At 33.0% G+C, this 22,066-nt stretch overlaps 1 protein-coding gene across 2 annotated transcripts; it reads right to left on the minus strand.

Moving 5' to 3' along the window:
- Positions 1–5,020: 5,020 nt before the first annotated feature.
- On the minus strand, positions 5,021–17,125 carry LOC126660648 (protein transport protein SEC31 homolog B). Of its 2 annotated transcripts, XR_007635399.2 has the most exons (23): positions 16,545–17,125; positions 15,331–15,385; positions 15,105–15,227; positions 13,820–13,916; positions 13,694–13,730; positions 13,462–13,567; positions 13,320–13,377; positions 12,698–12,795; positions 12,455–12,574; positions 12,060–12,102; positions 10,369–10,475; positions 10,164–10,291; positions 9,450–10,008; positions 9,165–9,257; positions 8,609–8,794; positions 8,317–8,530; positions 7,519–7,631; positions 7,236–7,421; positions 6,754–6,879; positions 6,386–6,668; positions 5,846–6,084; positions 5,565–5,732; positions 5,021–5,206 (listed from the first exon to the last, which is right to left on the minus strand). XR_007635399.2 is itself a non-coding variant. In XM_050354228.2 (22 exons), exons 1-22 carry the CDS (start codon positions 16,859–16,861, stop codon positions 5,631–5,633), a joined length of 3,390 nt encoding a protein of 1,129 aa, XP_050210185.1. In that variant the 5' UTR covers positions 16,862–17,125; the 3' UTR covers positions 5,295–5,630. The 2 variants fall into 2 exon arrangements, 1 of the variants encoding a protein (XP_050210185.1); XM_050354228.2 differs by lacking the exon at positions 5,021–5,206 and having other exon boundaries at positions 5,295–5,732.
- Between the last annotated feature and the right edge of the window lie 4,941 nt (positions 17,126–22,066).

The raw sequence follows: 22,066 nt of genomic DNA on the forward strand, positions 1-22,066 counted from the left end.
TTGTTTGGCAAAAGTCTAAAAAACCTAAAATTTCTTGACTTTTGTACATATATATTTTCTAGATTCTTTCACGTTTTGCTTTCTTTATCCGTGGTTTGGGCCTCAATTTTTAAAGACCGTGGTTTCGGTCTTATTTTTTTAAGGAAACTTTAGAACTTTTTTGTTGATTTTATTCTGGATAATATTCCTAAAACTCCAACACAAATTAGTAGCATGATTCCAAGAATCATGATACTTACAGTATTCTTTTTCTTTAAATTTTCTCTTCGAAAGGGTTTTGTAATTTTCTGGGAAATAGATGAATTTTTCCTTCACCAAAAAACCAAAGATCTCTTATGTCTTTGATACGCCGAACATTTATTGAGGTTGTGCATTTAATGCATGTGTTTTTCCCATGTGCAGGGTACCTTTCTTCACCAACTTTTGACAAATGTAAGAACCCAAGGATTTCAAGTCTAGTACAGCAACATCATAGTTTATCTCTTGGAATTATGTACTCGTTGAAGTCCTCATCGTGTGATTCGCCTCTCTCCGCAAGTCTTCATTTTTCGTGACTTTTGCTGCTTACTCATAAAAATCATGGAATTCCATTTCTTAGAACCTTGTCCTCAAATCTATGTCCAAACCCTTTGTGCTAGCTTCAAAAACTTTATTTCTGGCAGATACACTTTGCTACGACTCCTCAACTTCTTAGACCTCGTAATGAACAACTCTGCATGTTCTCCAGCACTTTGAGTTATTTTTGAAATTTCAGCTATGGAGATCTCTGATTCTACAAGGAAAAATTGAGTGTGGAATTGCCTTTCCTTTTACTGCACAACAAAGATGAAATTTTTAGGAAGAGTGGCATACCAAGTGAATGTTTCTTCTGTAAGTGAGTAGGAAACAGTCTCAACTTAAGATTTGAAAAATTAAAAATATTTTTCAATTTCCCACATTTGATAGTAAATCTTGCTATGTGTTGAAGTGTTGATTGGTCTTCATATCTTGAGAATAAAAAAAAACCAGGAACTCTATAACCTCTTGCAACTCTTGGATATGGATCATCTCTGTCAATTACTTCATGATATGGGTTGTGAAACTCTAGCCTTCCAACTTGCCTTAAGTCAGGGCCATAGAGTTCTTAAACTACTTCTCTCACTGTATCATATCCATATGATTTGATACAAAAGGAGGTTGCAAAACAGACACTGGAGTAATATTTGCTCTAGGGATCTACCATAATTATTCCTATCATGGTTAAAACCTTCATTACACACATTAGGTTGTATATTTACATTAATGTGTTCAAAATATTATGGTTTGTTCTTTGATGAAAAGCTCCCTTTTTTAAGAGTGCCTATCACCACATTTCTACGATGAGGAGGAACGTACTTTTCGTCAAAAATAGGATTAACAACAAGAGAAGGTTGAAATACCTTGTTTGATTTCGCTACTTCCTGAACATGAATGCCCCTCGAGTTCTACTTGTTTCGAAATCTTGCTTTGCAAATTCTTTCTTTGAGCCCAACTGCTTTGCATCTCCGCCACACTATCAATCATGATCCTATACTTTTTCTTTATTCCTCCGGAGTATTCCCCAACTCTCTTGGAATTCTCTCCAATCATTTTGCCATTTTTCTTGACCTGCTTTCTGGATTGTTCTTCAAATTTCTTCTGTCTCATTTCCATCTTTTTAAAGTAATCTATCATATGAGTATGATAGTTTTTGGAGAGTCACCAACAACATTCTTCTTCTCTTAACAACATTTTGTGGTACCCCTGAATTTTCATGATTAAGATGCACAAGTGAGTTCTCAAACAGTTCGACCACGGTATGAATGAGTCTTTTTAGCCTTGTTGTTGCAGGCAAACGGTCCTTCTCTTGAGAGTCGGCTACATCTTTTTCTAAAATATTACGTATTTTTGGAGCCATCTTTATGATAGTCTCATTGGACGTGCCAAATTATCTTCTATGAATTTTTTAGAAAATAATTAGTGGTCTTTGTGTGTGAACGTGCCAGAGGATTATACCTCAAATTAGAGATTCTGAAATTAAAATCAAGCGACTATGACAGTTTTTAAAGGATAAAAAAAATTAAAGGTTCTTAAATATTCTACATATAGCGTTTAAAATTGAAAGAGAGATTTTGTAACTGAAAATTGAATTGAAATTATAACTCAAACTATAATTAAAAATAATGTTGAAAAACGGAGATTGAACTAAAAAAAACATAAATTACATTGTGTATGAATTTTAAGAACTAAAACGTTGACATTGCTTTTGTCTTGGGAGTTTTTGAATTTTGTATTGATTTTGTTGGGTTTTACAATCGTCGTATCTTCTCTTTTAAAGCGGTTCTTCAGAAAACCGTCAGATGCCCATTTATTTTCAAATGTCCACATTTTTTTTTATTTTCACGTTCTCTAACTTACACATTCTCCACTAAATTGTCCTTTAATGAAAAAAAGAAGAAGCTCTACAACATGTTAAATTTGAAGACTGTCTTGTAGGTTTTTGTAACCTTTTGGACTTTTAGCTTTTAGAGCTTCTGAATTTTTTTAGTTTTTTTCAAACTTTTAAATTTTTAGATTTTTTAAATTTTATATAAACAGTTATATTTAATTAAATAAATTGCCTTCCTAAATAAAATTTCTAATTCTGTCACCAAATTTGAGCATAAATTAATAGTCCTTACGGTTCTCTTTATTGTATTCCTTTGTTTAGTCACAATTTTAATAAATTGTTTACTAATTTTTTAACAAACTTTTTTGTTTAATTTTTATTAGGGTAGTTTTAAAATTTTGGACAAAGATTTTCATGGAAAAAAGTGTTCACTTTTTTGTGGAAATTATACTTCTTTTACCAAGATGGGGAAAATGTCAATGTCGCTAACATGTCCATGCATCATTGTTTCTTGGGAAATTTACACCCTACACAATAAAAAAAATAAAATATTTATAAAAATATTTTTTTATATTTTTTTTTATAAACAATACTCTCTCCGTCCCATAAAGATAGGTCACCTTTCTATTTTGGGCGTCCCAAATTATAAGTCACCTTCTATTTTTGGTTAATAATTTTAAACTTAAAAATCTTACTTACTCGTAATAAATGTATATTGTTATTTTCAACTTAATTAATTGCTCCATGTATCAATATGAAATAAATGTCAATTTTTAATACCAATGCAAAATACATCAATACAAAAATAAGTCATCAATACATTATTTATTTATTTTAAAAAATATTAAAGGCTAAAAATGGAAAACTACACAAATAAACTATTTTTAACTTATCTAACTACTTTTTTCTTAATTTCCGTGTTTGTCCAAACGGCCTATCTTTGTGAAACGGAGGGAGTATAATTTAACTTTTTAATTTATAAAAACACTACTTTTCTCTACTTTTTATCTTCTTCATATTTTATATCTCTCAAAATCCTAATTTTTTTTTTATTTTCTTCTATTAACACCCACCACTAACTTCAATCTTCATCTTACAAAATCACCATCATCCTCCACTTGCCAGCTGCACCCTCCCTACGTCGTCGCTGCTGTCACGCCGATCGCCGCCGCTATTGTTACATTCGCTACCTCTGCCGCTCATCAGCTCCACGTCGTCGCCGACCATTGAGGCTGTCGCTGCTCGCCATTTTTTCCCGCTTGTCAGATATGAGAATATCAGATCTGAAATTTCAAATCTGAAATTTCATATCTAATATTCTCAGATCTGATTTTTTTTTAAAAAAAAACATATATAATTCGTATTATATACGGATTATATACAACAAAATTGTATACGTAAATTATATGTTTATATACAAAATTTATACTGAGTGTATATAAAATCGTATTTTTATATATAAAAAGATAGTATTTTTATAAATATCTTTTGCGAGATAGTATTTTTCGTAAAGAAAACTTTTAGATTGTATTTTTATAAATATTTTCTATTTTTCCGTTATTTGTGTAAAAATCTCTTATTGTATATTAGGCTAAAATGCTCATTTTTTTGGCATTCTTGAAACATAATTTTATGGTAAACTACTAAATTGTTAGGCTAATAATTTGCCATGGTCCCTGATTTTAGGGGTACTTTATAACAAACCCCCTGATCTAAAAAAACGATCAGTAAACCCCCTGATTTTTGTGGCGGCGCTCGCTAAATCACCTAAACCTCAAATATGACCAAAATACCTCTGGCACCGCTTTTTTTACAGTCAACTGTCATTCTTTAGAAAAAAAAATTACCGACGACGCCACGTTAGCGAAATACCATAAAAATTTCAAACACCCAAAATACCCCTAATTTAATTTAGAAAAAGACAAAAAAAAAAAAAACAAATCAACCCAATTTAATCAAAACCATTTGATTAACCACAACAACCAACCCAACCACCAACACCGCCGCCGCCACCCCAACCACCGCCGAAAAATTTTCCGGTTATCTTTTCCGAATGAATGATGACCGGAAAATTTTCCGCTCATCTAAGCTTTTGATATGTTTTTGAAACAGATCAATGGTGGATCTGTTTCAAGAACAGATCCACGATGGGATCTGTTCCAAGAAAAGATCCACATCGAGCTTGGGATGACTGGAAAATTTTCCGGTAATTATTCACTCGGAGAAGATGACTGGAAATTTTTCGACGGTGGTCAGGTGAAGGCGTTGGTCGGGTGACGGTGGTTGGTTGGCGGCGGTGGTTGGGTGGTGGTGGAGGGTTGATTGAATGGTTTGGGTTAGATTGAGTTAGGGTGAATTATTTTTTTAAATAAATTTAGGGGTATTTTAGGTGTTTTAATTTTCTAGGATTTATTAATGACGTGGCGCCGTCAAATTTTTTTTTCTTTTGAATGTCATTTGACCAAAAAAGACGGCGCCAAGGATATTTTTGTCCTAAAGTGGTTTACCGAGCGCCAACATAAAGATTAGGAGATTTACTGATCGTTTGTTTAGATTAAGGAGTTTGTTGTAAGGTATCCCTAAAGTCAGGGGCCGTAGCAGATTATTAGGCAAATTGTTATCAAGTTTAGCCGATTGATCAAAAATAATTCAATTGTATAAAATTATGTAAAATTACATTCAAGATGAGCCACCTAAATATACAAATTATTTGTAGAAAATGCATATTCCATAAAAATAGAAACAAAAAACTAAAAGTTGTACAATAATATAGACGAGTCTCTGACATGGGTCCTTCATGCATCTGATACGTCTTCATCTCTTCAGGAGAAGAAAAAAAAATAAGAATACGAATGTTCATTCTGTTAAACAGTAACAAACGACAATGGGCATGACAAAAATAAACAAATAAAATAAGAAACACCAACATATTTCATAAAACCAAAAATGGATATCTAAAACATTGGTGGGCCAAAAACAAATCTAATTTCTCAATACTACAAATTTCAAAGTCAAAAAAAAAAAAAAAAAAGGCAACAAGTTCATTCAGCTATCTGCTAGAAGAAGGGATATTTCTGTAGGTCGGTCTAATGCTCCGAAACCCTGTAGTTGCAGTCCAGAAAATATGTTTTTGTATACAACGAAGAAAATAGCTATCGTCATCCAAAAGAAGCATTACCACAGCTGTGAAACGATGAATACGCAGCAGAGGAAGATGACAGTAATCAGATTCTTTTTTTAGTGTCTAACTTGATCTCACACCCGCACTTTGCCTTGTCTTGATCATTCTTTTCAAAGTTGCCAGCCAGAAATTACATTCATCCCACTCACTTGTTGTGAGAAGTACCTGTTCCATGCACAATACGGAAAGGTTTTTAAAGACAACACCTATATTATGTTTTTTATGTAATCGATAAACAAACAAACAATGTAAATAATTTCATGAATTTAAGACCGTACCTGTATTTGCAAGGCTGAGCTAAAATCATTTTTATCTAATGCCTGGCAAAGCTGTACTAGCTTATCAGAAGCATTTTTCGATATATCGCCGCTATTGAGCTTGGCAAATAGGGCACCAACTTTCCGTGAATTGTCTTCAATTTCACGCTTCCTAGCTGGATTTGCGCGTGAACCTCCCAACACTTCTGATGTCTCGTTAAAAAGTCGTGTCAATGAAGTAATGACAGGTTTATGATGACCTGCAGCAGATTAAGCAGATACAGTGGCTTTATCACAAAGCGTTAAAAGAGATTAAAGATAACAATAAATAATTCAAGGTTGCAAGAATAAAAATAGCTAAATATTCACATTAGCATACATCTGGATGAATTCTTGACAATAGCTGAGCCTTAATTGTTTGAAAACAATGTAAGATGATGTTATTTGTTTATGAACTAATGCATCTTGTATAAACTACAAAACATATTCAAGTCAACAGCTAGTATCAGGTGTCCTCCAGTGAGAATGCATTTTAGTCAAAAAGAAGAGTTTGATTCATACCAGGTACATTTGAAGTATCGACTGTCTGAACTGTAGGTGGCGGAGCAGCAGGTGCTGCAGTTGGCTGTACTGATGCCGACTCAGTAGGGCTGGGAGGTTGCATTGAACTCATTCCAGGTCTTTGAACAGCACCGGGATTTGTTACAGGCCTAAAACCCATTGTTGCTGGAGTTGGAGCCATAACCTGTGGTTTATGGCTAGGAATTGCACCCATCTGAGATGTAACAGGGCGTTGTAAACCAGCTGGAGGCTGGACAGGTTGATAAGTAGGGTTAGTTGTCCCCTGAAATAAGCAAATCAAGATTCATTATATAATCAGAAAACTTATATGAAACACTTAATTTGAAATCCAGTAAAGATGTACTTACAGGATATAACTGAGAACCCAATGTAGGTTGTTGGTATTGCTCTGCATTTTTCAGAATAGGAACATTTGAAGGAACAAACGTCCTTACAGCTTGCTGAGGGGCAGCGTTAGGCGGTGCAAAATTTGCCTTGAAGGACAAAATGTGTGATAAAATATCAGAAAAGTTAATCCATATTATTAAAATAAACAGCATCTTAGCAATAGTGCCACTTCATTAATGCATGAGGTATAATCAAACACGGATCAAAATTTGTGTTTTGAGTCAGAAGCTCTAGTTTAACATTCACATGGCTCTTCCTGAGCAACTACAATAAGATTTGGGTATCTCAGATAATGATTTCCACCAAAAATGACTGAAGCAATAGAAACACTCCTTTGTTTCATTTCAAACCAAAAGTTACAGTCAAAAATCCAACTCTTGCAGAGAAATAGCCCTACTGAATTACCCATATTTTACATTAAAATGAACACAAGTCAAATTACCTGAGGAACTTGAGGCGCCTGAGATGGAATGAACATTCCAGGCTGTGAGGCAGGCTGATATGGTGAAGGCTGATATGGAGCAGGAGCATTATATGTGTTTGCATATGCAGAGCCAAGAGACTGCTGATAATTGTCACTGTATGGACTTCCAGGAATGCTTTGCTGCACTTGTGATATTGTCGTTTCCTAATCAAGTTGAAAAATATAGTCATTGACACATCATATCCTGCAATAAGAAGAGACAAAAGAGAATGTAAGACCGGCAAAGTGATAGAGAACACACCTGATAATAATTTTGAGTGGAACCAGCTACACCATAAGTGGGTCGTTCAGCACTGTACGCTGACCCAGTTTGCTGTTGGGAGATATCAAAATTCGCAGTCTTGGCATCTTTTTCTGCATCATGGACATAAATTGTTAAACAATATAGACAATAGTCCCAAACTAAGAAGTTAAGCTATAGCATAACTCCTACTGTTGCTACCAGAAATGCATGTAATAAAAACAAACACATACTTGACCAGCAAATTACAAACACTACCTGTTCAGTAGCTAACAAAAATATGTTCAGGCCACTTAAGCATTAAACAATATTTTAGCGCAAGTAATGGAACAACCAACAACAATCTTCAGATGCATGATATATAATACAAAGTTTAACATGTGACGGTCATCCAAAGAAGCGTGAACTGACTATGATTTAATAGGAAATAAGATGTCTACATATGGCGTACATTAGTGGTGAAAGAAAGAATGCAAAAGCAACCATTGAGGATTGCAACGTTTCACCATATCACAAGCTTGTTAATGTAAAAGTCATAGCATAAATGCATGTAAAAAATCCATCACATACTTTATCAGTGAATTATAAACACCAACTTCAGTTGCTAACATAAAAAGGTTCAGACAACATAAGTTTTACAGAAGAAAAAACCCTCAAATACTTATTAACTTAAAGCAGGTGACGAAACAGACAACAATCTTCAATCCATTATGATACAAAGTTTAACTCAAGAAGAAGTGTGAATGAACTGTGTTTAACAGGAAAATGAGATTTCTAGATGGTGAGTGAGAGCCTTACCAGATTCAGTGGAAAGGGCTATACGATCTCTTAAGATTTTTAGCTCAGGAGACAATTCATCAGTGCCCAAGAGCTTCAAGTATTCCATAGCTGTACTTAAGAGCCCCTGACTAGCTAATATTTCTGCATATTTCTCAACAAGCTTGCACAAAGATGCACTAAATCGCTTCTGACCACTAGCCAGAGCAAGGACCATAGTCTTCTCCATCAAATCCTAGCAGAAAAAAAAATACTTTTTAAGATTCTATAACAATGGTAAGATTGTATATTCTTATACTTGCTGCAAAAATACCTGAAGAAGTTCAACATATGATTTTCCTTCATGCTCGATTGTCAGAATCCTAGACCAAATTTCAACAGTTTTGTCTATATTCCCAGCACATATGAAACAGAGAGTAGCTGCTAAAGTATTGCCAGCGGTCATCAGTCTTGATGCAAGTGAATTACATAGCAGACTCCATTCTTCGTTTTGCGCAAACTGATATCCATAATGATGAAAACAATATCAGATACACTGTAAAATGATATGTTGCAATTACATTACAAAAAAAATTATGCTTTCTTTTTCCACTTCCCCTCAAAAGGAGTTGCAAGATATCCAACATCTAAAAATTAGTGCAAAGGCCACAATCAAGCCAAAGATTAAAAATCATCACATCACATAACTATAACTTCCAATATTAATTTATTCACATAAAACTAAATAGTCTAGTCTGCAGAGAGATCAGAAATGTATCTTCCACTTCCTGCGATTGTATGCATGTTTAGGTACCACCATAATAATCAGTCACTGCTTATGGAGCTAGGGGATAGCAAATGTTTGACAACATTAGAGTTCAGCAACTTACTGTGCAGAGAAGAGCAAGTGTTTCTTTCCAGTACTTGAGAGGCCTTGTGTTTACAAGGTTCATGAGATCATTGTTCACCATTGCAGAAACAATCTGAAAGCAGAAGTGGTAAACCATAAAGCAAAATCCACTTAAATGATTCATGAAATGGAAAACTAGCCATCCAGATAATAACAGAGATAAATACATTCATATAAAGAAAAATAGCTCAACCCTATAAAAAGATACAATAATGAAATTATCAGGGGATGAAAACAAAGAAGAAAAATTCAAGAACTAAACTACCTTCAAGTAAGGTGAACGACTCATTTTAAGGTATTGATCTCGTGTACTCTCCCACAAAGAAGTACCACCAACATGAGCAATTACCAAAGCATCAGCCATTTTATTTGCAGCTATGCACTGTGCAACAGCACCTTTATAGTCACCCACAACTAAAGCACACTGAATACTGTCATCAAATGATGAATCGGTACTTTCCTCTGGTCCATCTGGTTCTTGTTTCGTATCTTCTGCATGAGAGAGAGAATTCCCAGTGCCGAAGTTATCAGCAGATTTAAATTTAGGAGTATCAGCTTTGGGACTTGGAAGATTGTTAAAGAAATCTTCTCCATCATCTGCAGAGAAAATATTGGGATGTTTAACACTCCCGTATCCCACTTTATCTGTTTCCGTATCATCCAGCCGAACAGCATCTATTTGTTGGGAAATATCCTCTTGTACAACATCTTTCTCTTCTATAGGTACACTGAAACCAAGATGGGTGAGCATTTTCGTTCTTGCAGAACCATCTTCTTCAAACATAACCATCAAAAAGCCCCAAGTTTCACGGTCATCCTCTGACCTGTTACAATAATTGGCCAGGCAGATTGTGCAATAGTTCAATTTACTAGAATAGAAGATGTAAAGAATAAGAAATAATAGGGTTCTTATCTTACTCGAGGGATTAAAATGAATAAACCACTTGGTTCACTTCATATAAAATAAAAAGAAACTTACTCGGACTCTTGTGATTTTTTCTCACATAATGCTTTCAGTGATGACTTCTCCCCATTTTGAATGGCAGATTCAAATTCAGAAGATCGACTCACCAAACTCTCCTCTGTAACTAAGTTATGCAAAAGAACCTAGCATGAGAAAGAAAATGACCCAATCAAAAATGTGAAATATAAAGGCAAAGCAGCAAACCCACACTATCACATACCTCTGAATCACTAGCCACGGAACTAGGGTGAAATGATACAAGCTGTCCTCCAAAGCCAAAAGACACACCTGCTGGACGCTTGTACCATTTTGGAGCTCTTACTGTGGCTGCATGAAAAGGATATTATATAAGAAGAAAGGTCTAGAAGTTTAATCTAAAAATAACATAAGAAGACATATAATAGAAACAGGATAAAGTTTTGCACTATTCAAAAAGATACAATGTAAAACTAAATAATCCTCAATGCACATTCAAAGAAAGAGTACACAACGTAATCTCACTATATCTATACTATATATAAAAGCAAGGGAGGGGGGGGCAGGCAAATTTACCGAATAATCCTTTCTAATTTATTACTAAATTAAGGTTTTATGGTCATTGATTAATTATTAATTTAATTTATTATTAAAGATATATTAGAATTAGAGTCCTAATTAGATAATATGATTAGAAACATAATTGCTCTTTTCTTACCTATGCATCGAAAAATTATATAATTTATCTATTTAAGATAGTACGATTAGAGTTTATATAGAATAGAATTACCATGAAGTTTACCTATTTAATTTTTTATCATTAGAAGTGGAAGATTGCTAATATAACGATACCATGCCTACTACTGCTACTTTTATAACCCAAGAGAACTAAATACCAACTTCATCTGTACATCTACAGTTAGTGTTTCGAATTTATAGTTAACATGTATAATTCTTTAAGTTTGTAACTTGACAATAAACAATACAAAATACAAATTCATTATTAGACTTTTTATAAAAAAAATATAAAATATAATAATTGATTAAAAAACTATTAAAATAAATAAATTATTTAAAATATTTAATTATTTAAAATTCTAATTATAATAAATTAGTATTTTATTTAAATTTTAATATTTTTTATTATTCTCTATAAATAAGACAAACTATTCCTAATTAACAAACATCTTAATTATTATTTTAAATTTTATACTTAAATATAATTATCATTATTTGACGAGTCACACTACGAGCCACATGTGAAACACATAAAGCGACACTAGTTATTTAAAACGCCAGGATAAAATACAAAAAGTCTCGTTATAGAAAAGGCAAATAAAAAGGAAAATTTTGTTACTTTTCCAAGAAAATAATGAATAACAGAAGCTTATTCAAGCTCCCACAGGGAAAACAAGATCAGCCTTTGCATTATGCAATATAAATACAACAACTACTAGTTATTGAACTGACAATCATTCGGAAAAAAAAAAAAAAAAAAAACCCTTTCCAGAAGAAATCTACCAAAGTGAAATGGTTGAGAACTAAGATTCCAGTCTCCATTTATCCAGCAGGGAATAATTTCCCATTAAAAATACAGTTGGAAGCATATCAGGAAATTTGAAAATAGGTTAAATATGATAATTATGCACAAAATGTTCAGTATCACGAGCTGTTAACATTTTTCAACAGAAATCTTTCAACTCTTAATACAAGTTCTTGTAAAGATGAAATCACGGACAGTTTAGCAATCAATAAAAAGTGACAGCTCCTACAATCCTTAGTTTGGTCAAAGCAGTGGCATCCAAACAAACCATTACAGTGGTTCTTGGGTAACATGGGAGACGATAAATATCACAAAGGCTAATCAATCAAATTGCTCGGGAAAATTCGAGGCAATGAAAAACATTCACATGTATTCTAACCAGAAAACATTACCAGGTCCATGATCACTCTCCCCGGCACCATATTGACTACAACCCTGCACAGCAAGATCCAGGACAAAAGATAAATGAAGAAATGTTTATCATATATTTTGGAAAACTGATTAGCATCATTCTCCAAGCTGATGCAGCAAAAATAACATTGCAATAGCAAGGTAGGGTATATCCTCCCTCAACCAGCTTTTTAATAGGAAGTTAAAAATCCGTCTCTTGATGATATACCCGCTCACCATGAAATTGAATATGAAGTTAAAAGAATCCACTTAATAAGGGGCATTCAAACCGTCCATTAAATAGCCTACCAATTCTTATGGTCAGCCATAATGCAATCTCAGTCACACACATATTTATGAACTAGCTATAGATTTAATGCTGGCAAAAACAATATACCTCAATGTTGTAAATGCCAATATTCCCATCAAAAGACGATGCTGTTATAACTCCTGGTATCTTTGGATACCAATGTACATCAAAGTTCCAGTTAGAGCCAGCAGGTAATTCACGAACAATCTATAAAAAATGTACAAGGACAGTGTCACCATAACAACAAGAACTCATAACAATAGAAGAAAGGTTCAAACCAAAAGTCTCATGACTGCAAAAGCCATAGAAGATGTCAATAGATTACCCTACCTCTCCTGTTATAGTGCTCCAGCAAATAGTTCGATTATCTTTAGCACAAGTAAGCAAATAGGAACTATCATTTGGACACCATGACATTGCAATCACACCTGGTAAAAGATAATTAGTCAAAGATAACAAGTCAGCATAAGTCTTCAATTAATTCTGACAATCAGTTCCAAAACAATGTCCAACAGTGACAAAGATTTTATATATAAAAGCATTACATTTCAAATAAACTCCCACCAATAATTAGAATAACAGGCAGAAGAAGAGATATGCACCATTGAATTGAAACAGGAGTATAGCAACTGGACATTCCAGCAACAAATAAGAGCAGAACTTCAAAGAAATGTCAAACTGTTATGGGATTGATTTTTGTATATTAATGGGTTAGGGCTAGGATTCAAACTCATAACCTTCCGTCCCTTGAGACAACTAATTTAAAAATGATGGACGATATTCTCCCCAACTAATGTACTAAGCATATTAAATAACAATTCTCATGATAAAACCAGTCTGAAAAATCATAAGTAAGCTTAGATTACTTAAAGACATAAGAGAACACTTTGACAATCTAATACTGAAGATAAAATTCATAATATGGGATAAGAAAAATTGAACTACTACATACCCTTAGTATGCCCCACAAATTCTTTAAGAGGTGTCATTGTGTTCCTCATATCCCAAAGCTGTTTGTAAACAGTATATCAATTACAAATTAGATTACTGAACATAATAATTCCAAACAAAAGTATCACCAGCAATGGCTTTACCCGAAGGGCAGGATAACTATCATCATCAGAAGCAATAACAAGCTGAGTGGCAACATCAGGATGCCACTGCAAAACAGAACAACGCCTTCCAGCTGAATCTTTAACACTGTTAATTTACAGAAAGAATCACTTTGCAACAAAGTGTAAACAAGAAAGGATATAATAATTCAAAGTATCACTATCATGTGAAGGTGATTAATTAATCAGTGAGATTAATGGCCAGGAGACTTACGATATAACTGGTTTCTGCTTTTTTAGGTCCCAGACAACTGCAAAATGCACGAATTTTGAATGGTCCAAGCTACTTGATGTAATCAGTTGGTAATAAATAAAAACAAAAACAGATTTTGCTCCTCACCAGTTGATCCATTAAGGGAAGTAGATGCCAATATATGTTGAACTTTTCTATTCCAAGAGACATAAGAAATTTCAGTTTGAGTTGCAGCACCTGTAGCCTGCAAAAATTCACTAAATTTAAAAATTCAAGGCTAACAACAATTATCGATTAAGAGCAAGAGGGAGAGGTTTCCAGTGGATTTCAACACAGTAAGAGAAAGAAATAGGGCAATAGGTAGGGGGGAAGATATAAAAATAGAAACTTGGAGCACTGCCAAAGAAAGTTTACGCTATAAGCCTATATCAGAAGGCATAAAAAAAAGCAAGAAGGCAAATATTATCGCAGTCAATTCAACAAACCCAGGCAGCAGCCCCTACCAATCTTCACCACAGCATTACAAAAACCTCTACACCATCTTCCAGAGTAAAGATTATGAACAAGTCCGGAACTAAACTAGATATTACAAAAAATGGGCACAACATGAGATCCCATGCTCCTATAGCAATTATGTCATGGAAATATAAAACAAAAGAGAATGAAACGTCAATGTTTGAGATAAAAAATTAGAAACATCACAAATTTCGACACTAGTTCTACATCAAATAGAAATGTTAATTATCGATTTGCCTATACATTATAACTAAATTAACATCCCCCTCAAGAAGCAAAAGCTCGTCAAACAGCATTCAAAGAAAATTTACTCCTGTAATGCATGCAAGACAAAACATCAAATAGCTGTTTCAAAATTTGCAGCGAAAGAAAAACAAAAACTAGCCATATACTCATAGCTCCAGCCACACCTTCCGGATGAATGTAAAAAGAATTAAGGGGGGTTTATCGAGATTCTAAAACTAAAGAATATATGTATTGCTATGCTATGATAAATTAAATATTAAGGTTCCTTGTAATTCTGCCAATTTATATTCTCAGTGCTATTGAACTGTTCGGGTAACTGCTAACCAACATCCACATTCAACTGAAATTTTGAATCTTATTCAATTACATAGGAAGGCTTCTACATTCTACTTAACAAATTTAAAACTTCTTAGGTGGGCTCCAATGAAGAGTCATATATTGGTGCTCCAACAGAAAATAAATTCTCAGTGGACATGGGCAGAAAGGCAGTTTAAGAAACAATGTTTCAGAAAAGAGCAAAAATGTTATCATATGCCACTAAATCACAAAGCCTTGGAAGTTTACATCTTAAAATGCTTCTTATTACAACAGGAATTGAATTCAAATACTAAAATAACTTCAGCTCAAATAAAAAGTATAACCAATTAAAAACTTTCATACTTGCACATACCTTTAGAGGTGGGAAATGAGTAGGCTGTGTAGGAGTGGCCAAATCCCAGACACAAATTTCACCATCATCAGCACCAGATGCAAGTAAGTTAGGAGTGAAGGTGTTGAATTCAAGACCACGAACCTGAATCAGAGAGAAAGGAACCACACAAACCAAAAATAAGCATATGCCTAAGAGATAACATAATCAACAAAGAGAGAACATTTTATTGCAAAAGAAAACTTACAGGGCCTTTATGATGTAAAAGATGTCCAACAAGAGCAGGTTCAGTAGTCTCAGGCCTGAGACAAAATCAATAGACAAGATTAGTATTTCATTCGACAGCGGAAATAACGTAAACCCAATCAGTTCTGTTTTATAAAAATAAGTAAAAAAAAAAGGCAACAGATGCTATTATTTTTAACTTTCAATGAAATGAATGTATCAAAGAATCTTTTTTCAGCGGAAGTAACTGTTAGAAAAAATTACTTGAAAAATGCAGAAAAATAGCAAGTAGCAAGCAGAAATTAACAGAGTGCAAAACCGACCAAAAAATATCAGAATAGCAAACCCATTTTGAGCACCATTTACATGGTTGTGAATGCACAACATCAAATGCTAGCCTTTATTCCCCATTTAACAAACAGCCTAAGACTCATTATCTGTCCTAAAATAAATCCTACAAACTAAATAGATGCTGAATGAGCAAAAAGCACACTGAAATTAGAACAGGAAACATTTATCTAATCTGAATTACACAGTCGTTCAAATACCCAAAGTTCTTGTAATCCAACATCCCAACTATCTTCTAAGTAGCTGTTGGGTCCAAGTTTCAACTTCTATTTTCTTCCCATGATTCCAATGAGAAACTCATATCATAATCTAAATCAAGAAGCAAGTCAGCTAAAAGATCTTCTAAAGGCTAAATTTCACCTCTCAAGATTCAAGTTCAATAAAAGCTAGCTGTAATTGACACTCAAATTTCAAATCAAACCAGAGCAAGCATTCCTAGTTTGATTTACTTTTTTTTTTTTAAAAGGCTTGCTTGCATAATATTTAAAGCCTAAATTACTCGTGCAATTCAACCTACCAGTTGAAAAAATACACTCAATCTAAACAAAAAACACAGGTTTATTATTCAGTTTAAAACACAAAATCTACATAAACATAAACCTAACAGAAAAAAAAGAAGTTAATTGAGCCTAAAATAGATCTTGATTCCATTCCGCAAATTGCCCGCCTTCACTAACAGCTTCCACACCAAATTAGACTCAAATGTATAATTCAATTACAATCACATTGCAACCATTATTACAAATCAGAGCAACTCGAATCCAATTCAATCGAAACATAAAAAACTGTCCTAGAAAAAGCCGAAATCAATGAGATCTTAATTCAATTCCCAGAATTTCCACCATTACAAACAGTATCTACAATCACATTGTAAATCAAAATTCGTACCGGATCAGAGAAAGCGGATTCCAAATATCAATGCTACCGTCAACAAGACCACCAGCAATAAGTCCGAGAGAGTACTGGTCGGAACCAGATCCACTTTTACCCCACGCGAGTCGATTGAATCTCTCAGAGCTTTGTACTTCACCAATCAACGGAAGCTCATGATCATCCGATTGAAAATCTAGCTTAAAGATCTCAAGAGCTGCTGAAGAACTGAACGACAGATCCACTGCTCCTGCCATTGTTCCTGCCGCCATGTACGGCGCTTCCGGCGCTAACGCCACCGACGCCGATCGGTTCACCGATTTTATACACGCCATACTTAATTAAATTAGAAAATTGAAATCAAATTGTCCGCAAAATTGACTATCAAAACCTAAAATGTTGATTCAATTCGATTGAAATAGAGAGAGAAAGTGGATCTAAATGGAATGAGATGTAGGATTAGGGTTCGGTAATTTTGGGGATTTTGATTCTATGGAAGTGAATTTTTGTTCAGTTTTGTATTTATTTTTCTCTCTCGCAAAATGTTTATGTGTGAGAGAGAGAGTGAAAAGTTTTGTATGGTTGTTTTCTTGTTTTTATTGCAGGAAATGCGTTATTATGATGCTAAAGAAGAGAAAATTAGCTTAATTATGTTTTAACTTTGGCTTAATATCTTAAAAGGTACCAATATTTTGTAGGTGAGATCAATTTTAATAAATACTTTTAAAGTCACCTTATTAGCCTAATTTCGCACTTGAACTAGAAACTGCCCTTTGGGCGGGTTCCATGCCGGTTCAGAACCCGTCAGTTTTAGTTTACGATTCCGGATTTGACAGTATGAAAAATTAAGAACATATTTTATAGAAATTAAATTTAAATATTTTAAAACTAGTTAAAATTGAATTTTTACTTAATATAAATGATTAATTATGCTTAAAATTAAAAATGACATTTAATTTATCATAAATTTTGATAATTAATTACTTTTATATGGTTGATATAATCATATATTATATAAAATAAAATTAGTGGTTAGTATTTAAAAAGAATAAAAAAATAAAATATATTGAAAATAATAAATAATATTTATATAATTATAGCGGTATATATTATAAATAAGTATAGTATACTATATTAATAATTGATGGATACCGAATCTCATTTCAAGTACAATGGAGTCAAGTCGCAGGAGATCCATTCTCAGATGATACCGGACTCCCGCCCAAAGGACCAAACCAGACGAAACAGGCGGCCGAATTCATAGGATCCGCCTCGACTAAGAATATCATATCGACTGACATGAAGAAGACCGAATCCCTGAGGACTCGGACAAAACGCGTCGACCCTGTGATTCTGACTGATTGCCAAATCTGCTAAATAATCTCAAGTATCTTTCCTGTTTGAATACAAACTCCAACTTAGGAAGATAACCTCCAACTTAGGAAGACGAAACTATTTAGGAAGACGTTCCTAAATAGGACTCATGTCTGAATAAGGAATATCACTCCTGATCAGATGATCAAACCCTACAAAATTCACCTTCCTAATACAACTCTACAAGATATACTATTATCTACTATAAAAAGAGTTTGAGTTATACTTAAACACACAACTACAATATATACACAAAACTCTGCTTAAGCTCAATACTGACTTTAGCATCGGAGAGTTAATCGGACAACCACCGTCCGGTTAGCTTCTACCCTGTTGTGTAGGTCATACAATCGGATTAGAAGGCAGACTCCATCAATAATCAATATATATATACATATATATATATATATATATATATATATATATATATATATATATATATATATATATATATATATATATATGTGTGTGTATATATATATAATAAATAATCTAAAGTATATATCTTAAAAAATATACGGTTGAACCGAAACTACCGGCTTAGAACTGGAACCGAAACTACCGGCTTAAAACTGGAATCGAAACTACCGGCTTAGAACTGGAACCCGGCTTCCCAACAGTTCCGAGCCGGTTTAAACACAATTCAAAGTTTGACTGATTTTGGACCAGGTTTAATAGGGCCAATTCACGGTTCAACCCTGCCATGGCCACCTATATAGCTTAATGCATTGGCTTAATCATGATATTTAAGGTGTTTCATATAATTGAAACATTCATGTCTAATATTTTCTAGGCTTTTGTCTCTTTTTTTGTACTAAAAAAAAATTGCCATATGTTTGTTAAATTAATGTTTATCTATTTCAATCACAAATGCTAACATGTAATTTAAAAGTCGAAACGAACTATTTGTAACTCTTCAGTCAAGAATAAAACTGACAATTTTAGATTTTGAATCAGGTATTCCTAGACCTGGCAATTCGTGTCTGCGGGTCATAAACGGGTCAAACCCGTTTAGACACGAATACGATTAGGCTAAACACGAACACGACACGATTATTAATCGGGTTTGATATACAAAACCCAAACACGACACGGATATTACACGGGTTACACGACAAGACACGTATAAACACGTTTATTTAAACGTGTTAATGGATCAACCCGTTTAAAGTGACACGTTTAAACCCGTTTAATTGTTTAACTACTTTTTTAATTTATTTAATATAATACTAAAAGAATTATTACTATATTTTGAGATAAATACTATTTTAATTATATATAATATAAAAAAAATTATTAAAATTAAGAATTTAATAACATTTAAATTATAAAAATAAATAATTTTTAATTAAAAATACTTCACCGTGTTTAAACGGGTTTAAACGGGTTATGCGTGTATAACCCATTTAGAACCGAAATTAATCGTGTCATAAACGGGTTGACCCGTTTATGACCCAAACCCTTTTACATCAAACCCAAACCCGTTTAATTTCGTGTCGTGTCGTATCATTTAATCGTGTCTTGTCTAAAATTGCCAGGTCCGTATTCCTAATATTAGAGTTTGACCCATGCATTGGACGATTTTTATTAATTATGGTTTGAAATTTTTTAGTTTACAATATTTAGTTATATAAACATATTTAAAAACTAAATATTACTTCTTATTAAATAAATATCATGCGACATATGGACATTACGCTATATGACTATGACTCTACTAAAAAAAACACCTTGTTATGAAATAAAAAATTTATAATTGAAAGATTATTAAAAACTTATTTACAAACAATATTTTTTATGAGACGTTTAAATTTTTTATTATTTTCTTCAATTAAGATCATGAGTCTGTCGGGAGAAGTAACTCTTGATATGACCACATATAATTGTCCATGACTGAAAATCGGTTTTTGAAAATAAAGGCCAACATATTTTAGTGATTAGCTTTGACTTTTATTTACTGTTATTACAACACAGGTCTTTAATGGATTTTGTTTGCTTTTTATAATGAAAGGCCATTTCGAGTTATTTGTAGTCATGGTAATTCTTGGTATCAAGATTTTATTTCTAGCTTCATTTTCATTTAATATTTTTCCTTCTATTATATATTTTTCTAATTTAGCGATTATTAGTGTAGTACTATTGCATATGCTTGTGTAGGATTGATGTTTTTTAGTAACATGACTGGCATTCCCATCTTCAACTCCAACAAATGATTTGATGATCCTGAAAATATCATAGTGTTTAGGAATTCAGTTTGATACATATTTAACTGGTCTTCATTGTTAATTAATTCTTTACATATTTCATCTGAACTTCTATATCTCATAGTATTATCTTATAGCAAGCTTGTCATATAATCATTTACCTGGTCCACCGTCTCATTTAACGGTGATGATATTGCCCCTTCTAAATAATATGATTCGTCCTCTTTTATATTCAGAAAGTTAGGATATGCTGACTCAAAAATACTTTGTATCCAACTCTTGTCAATGTTAAGCAAATATTTATTTAATATTTTAATTTAAGTTGGATTGTCCTCTTTTTCTTTTATTGTTGCTTCAATATTTCTATCTCTTATGTTTATAATCCATTTATTATTTATCTTCTCTTTTAAAAATCTAGCTTCCCTATAATTGTGTCATTTTCTCTCATGCTCTTTTTTAACATGTAAATTTATACATTAACCACAAATATGATATATGATTGAAGATTGCACTATTTCTTGGCGTTTACCTTTTGATATAACTAGAAGTATTTGCTTAAAATCACCTTCAAGCAAAACTGTTTTTCCTCCAAATATTTTTTCTAATGTCTCATTATCAATAATTGATACTGTGTCTTTTAAATTTTTATCTAAATCCTCAAATGCATATTTATGAGTCATGGGGCCTCATCCCATATAATTAAATTTTTTTTTTGTAGTAGACTTGCTAAATTTGATTTTTGTTTAATTCAACAAGTACTGTTTTGAAATAATTATATAGGAATATCAAATCTGCTGTGAGTTGTTCTCCCTCCAGGTAGTAAAAGAGAAGCAATACCTAAATATATATAATATATGTATAATTTTTTTGAATTAATTTAATATAATTTAAATAGAAATTAAGTGCAATAATTTTATTAAAAATATTTTTCCACTACAATACATGAAAATGTCACTACAAGGACTATTTTTTATTCGAACCATAACTTGCTTATAATTGTCTTGTATAAGTAAGTTTTATTCGGTCCTCCATATCCATAAAAAAAATCATCTTTTTTAATAGTTGATCTGATCGAGCCTTTACCAAAGTCTCATGTTCAATCTCCATTTGTTATGTCATAACTAAGTTCTTCTGTGATCAACTTATTTTCTGTATGTTATAATAATAATAAATCTGGCTTGCGAAGGCTGCCATAGTCTGATAATGATTTTATGTTTCTACTCATTATTTTTTTATTTCTAGTAAGCAATAGTTAATTATCTAGTAGTCTGTTAAGGTAAGATTTGGATGCCTAAAAGCTCTTCTATTTTTTGTAAAAAATATAATTTGATAAAAGTTCCTGATTTGACTGCCACGGCAGTAAGGGATCTGAGACTTCATAAAAAAGAAGAATTGTGACAAATAGTTCTCTAAGTTGATATGGAAATGCATATTTACTTGTTTTTTTAATTGCGTCATTCCATTCTCTATCATCATTAAGCAAACCATATGCATAACATGTTTACTTGAATGTTTTATATGTTGTTCCAGTTATTGTTTATATATCTTCATAACTTTGAGGTCCTTTTATAATGTTGAGTAGTAAACGTAGATAATATTGTTCTCCTGTTTAAAATAAATTTTAGTTAGGACGTTTTTCATGTTAAACAAAAAAAACCTGAATTTGGATGTGTGTATACTATTTACTGATGGATACCGAATCCTACAGTAAATATAATGGAGCCGAGTCACAGGAGATCCGCTCTCAGGTGATACCGGACTCCCCTTGAAGGTTTGAAGATATCAAGGAGACGCCGAATCCCTTGAGATTCGGTGATATGCCAACTGATACCGAATCCCTTGAGATTCGGTGATTTGCCAATAAAGACCGAATCCCGCATGATCCGCCCGAAGCGCGTTAGGTCCGGGATTCGGGTAATCGACCAAGAATGGAAGTATTGTCCTATTCGGACACAAACACTA

Source organism: Mercurialis annua, linkage group LG8 (assembly GCF_937616625.2).
Source record: "Mercurialis annua linkage group LG8, ddMerAnnu1.2, whole genome shotgun sequence".
NCBI classification, from domain to species: domain Eukaryota; kingdom Viridiplantae; phylum Streptophyta; class Magnoliopsida; order Malpighiales; family Euphorbiaceae; genus Mercurialis; species Mercurialis annua.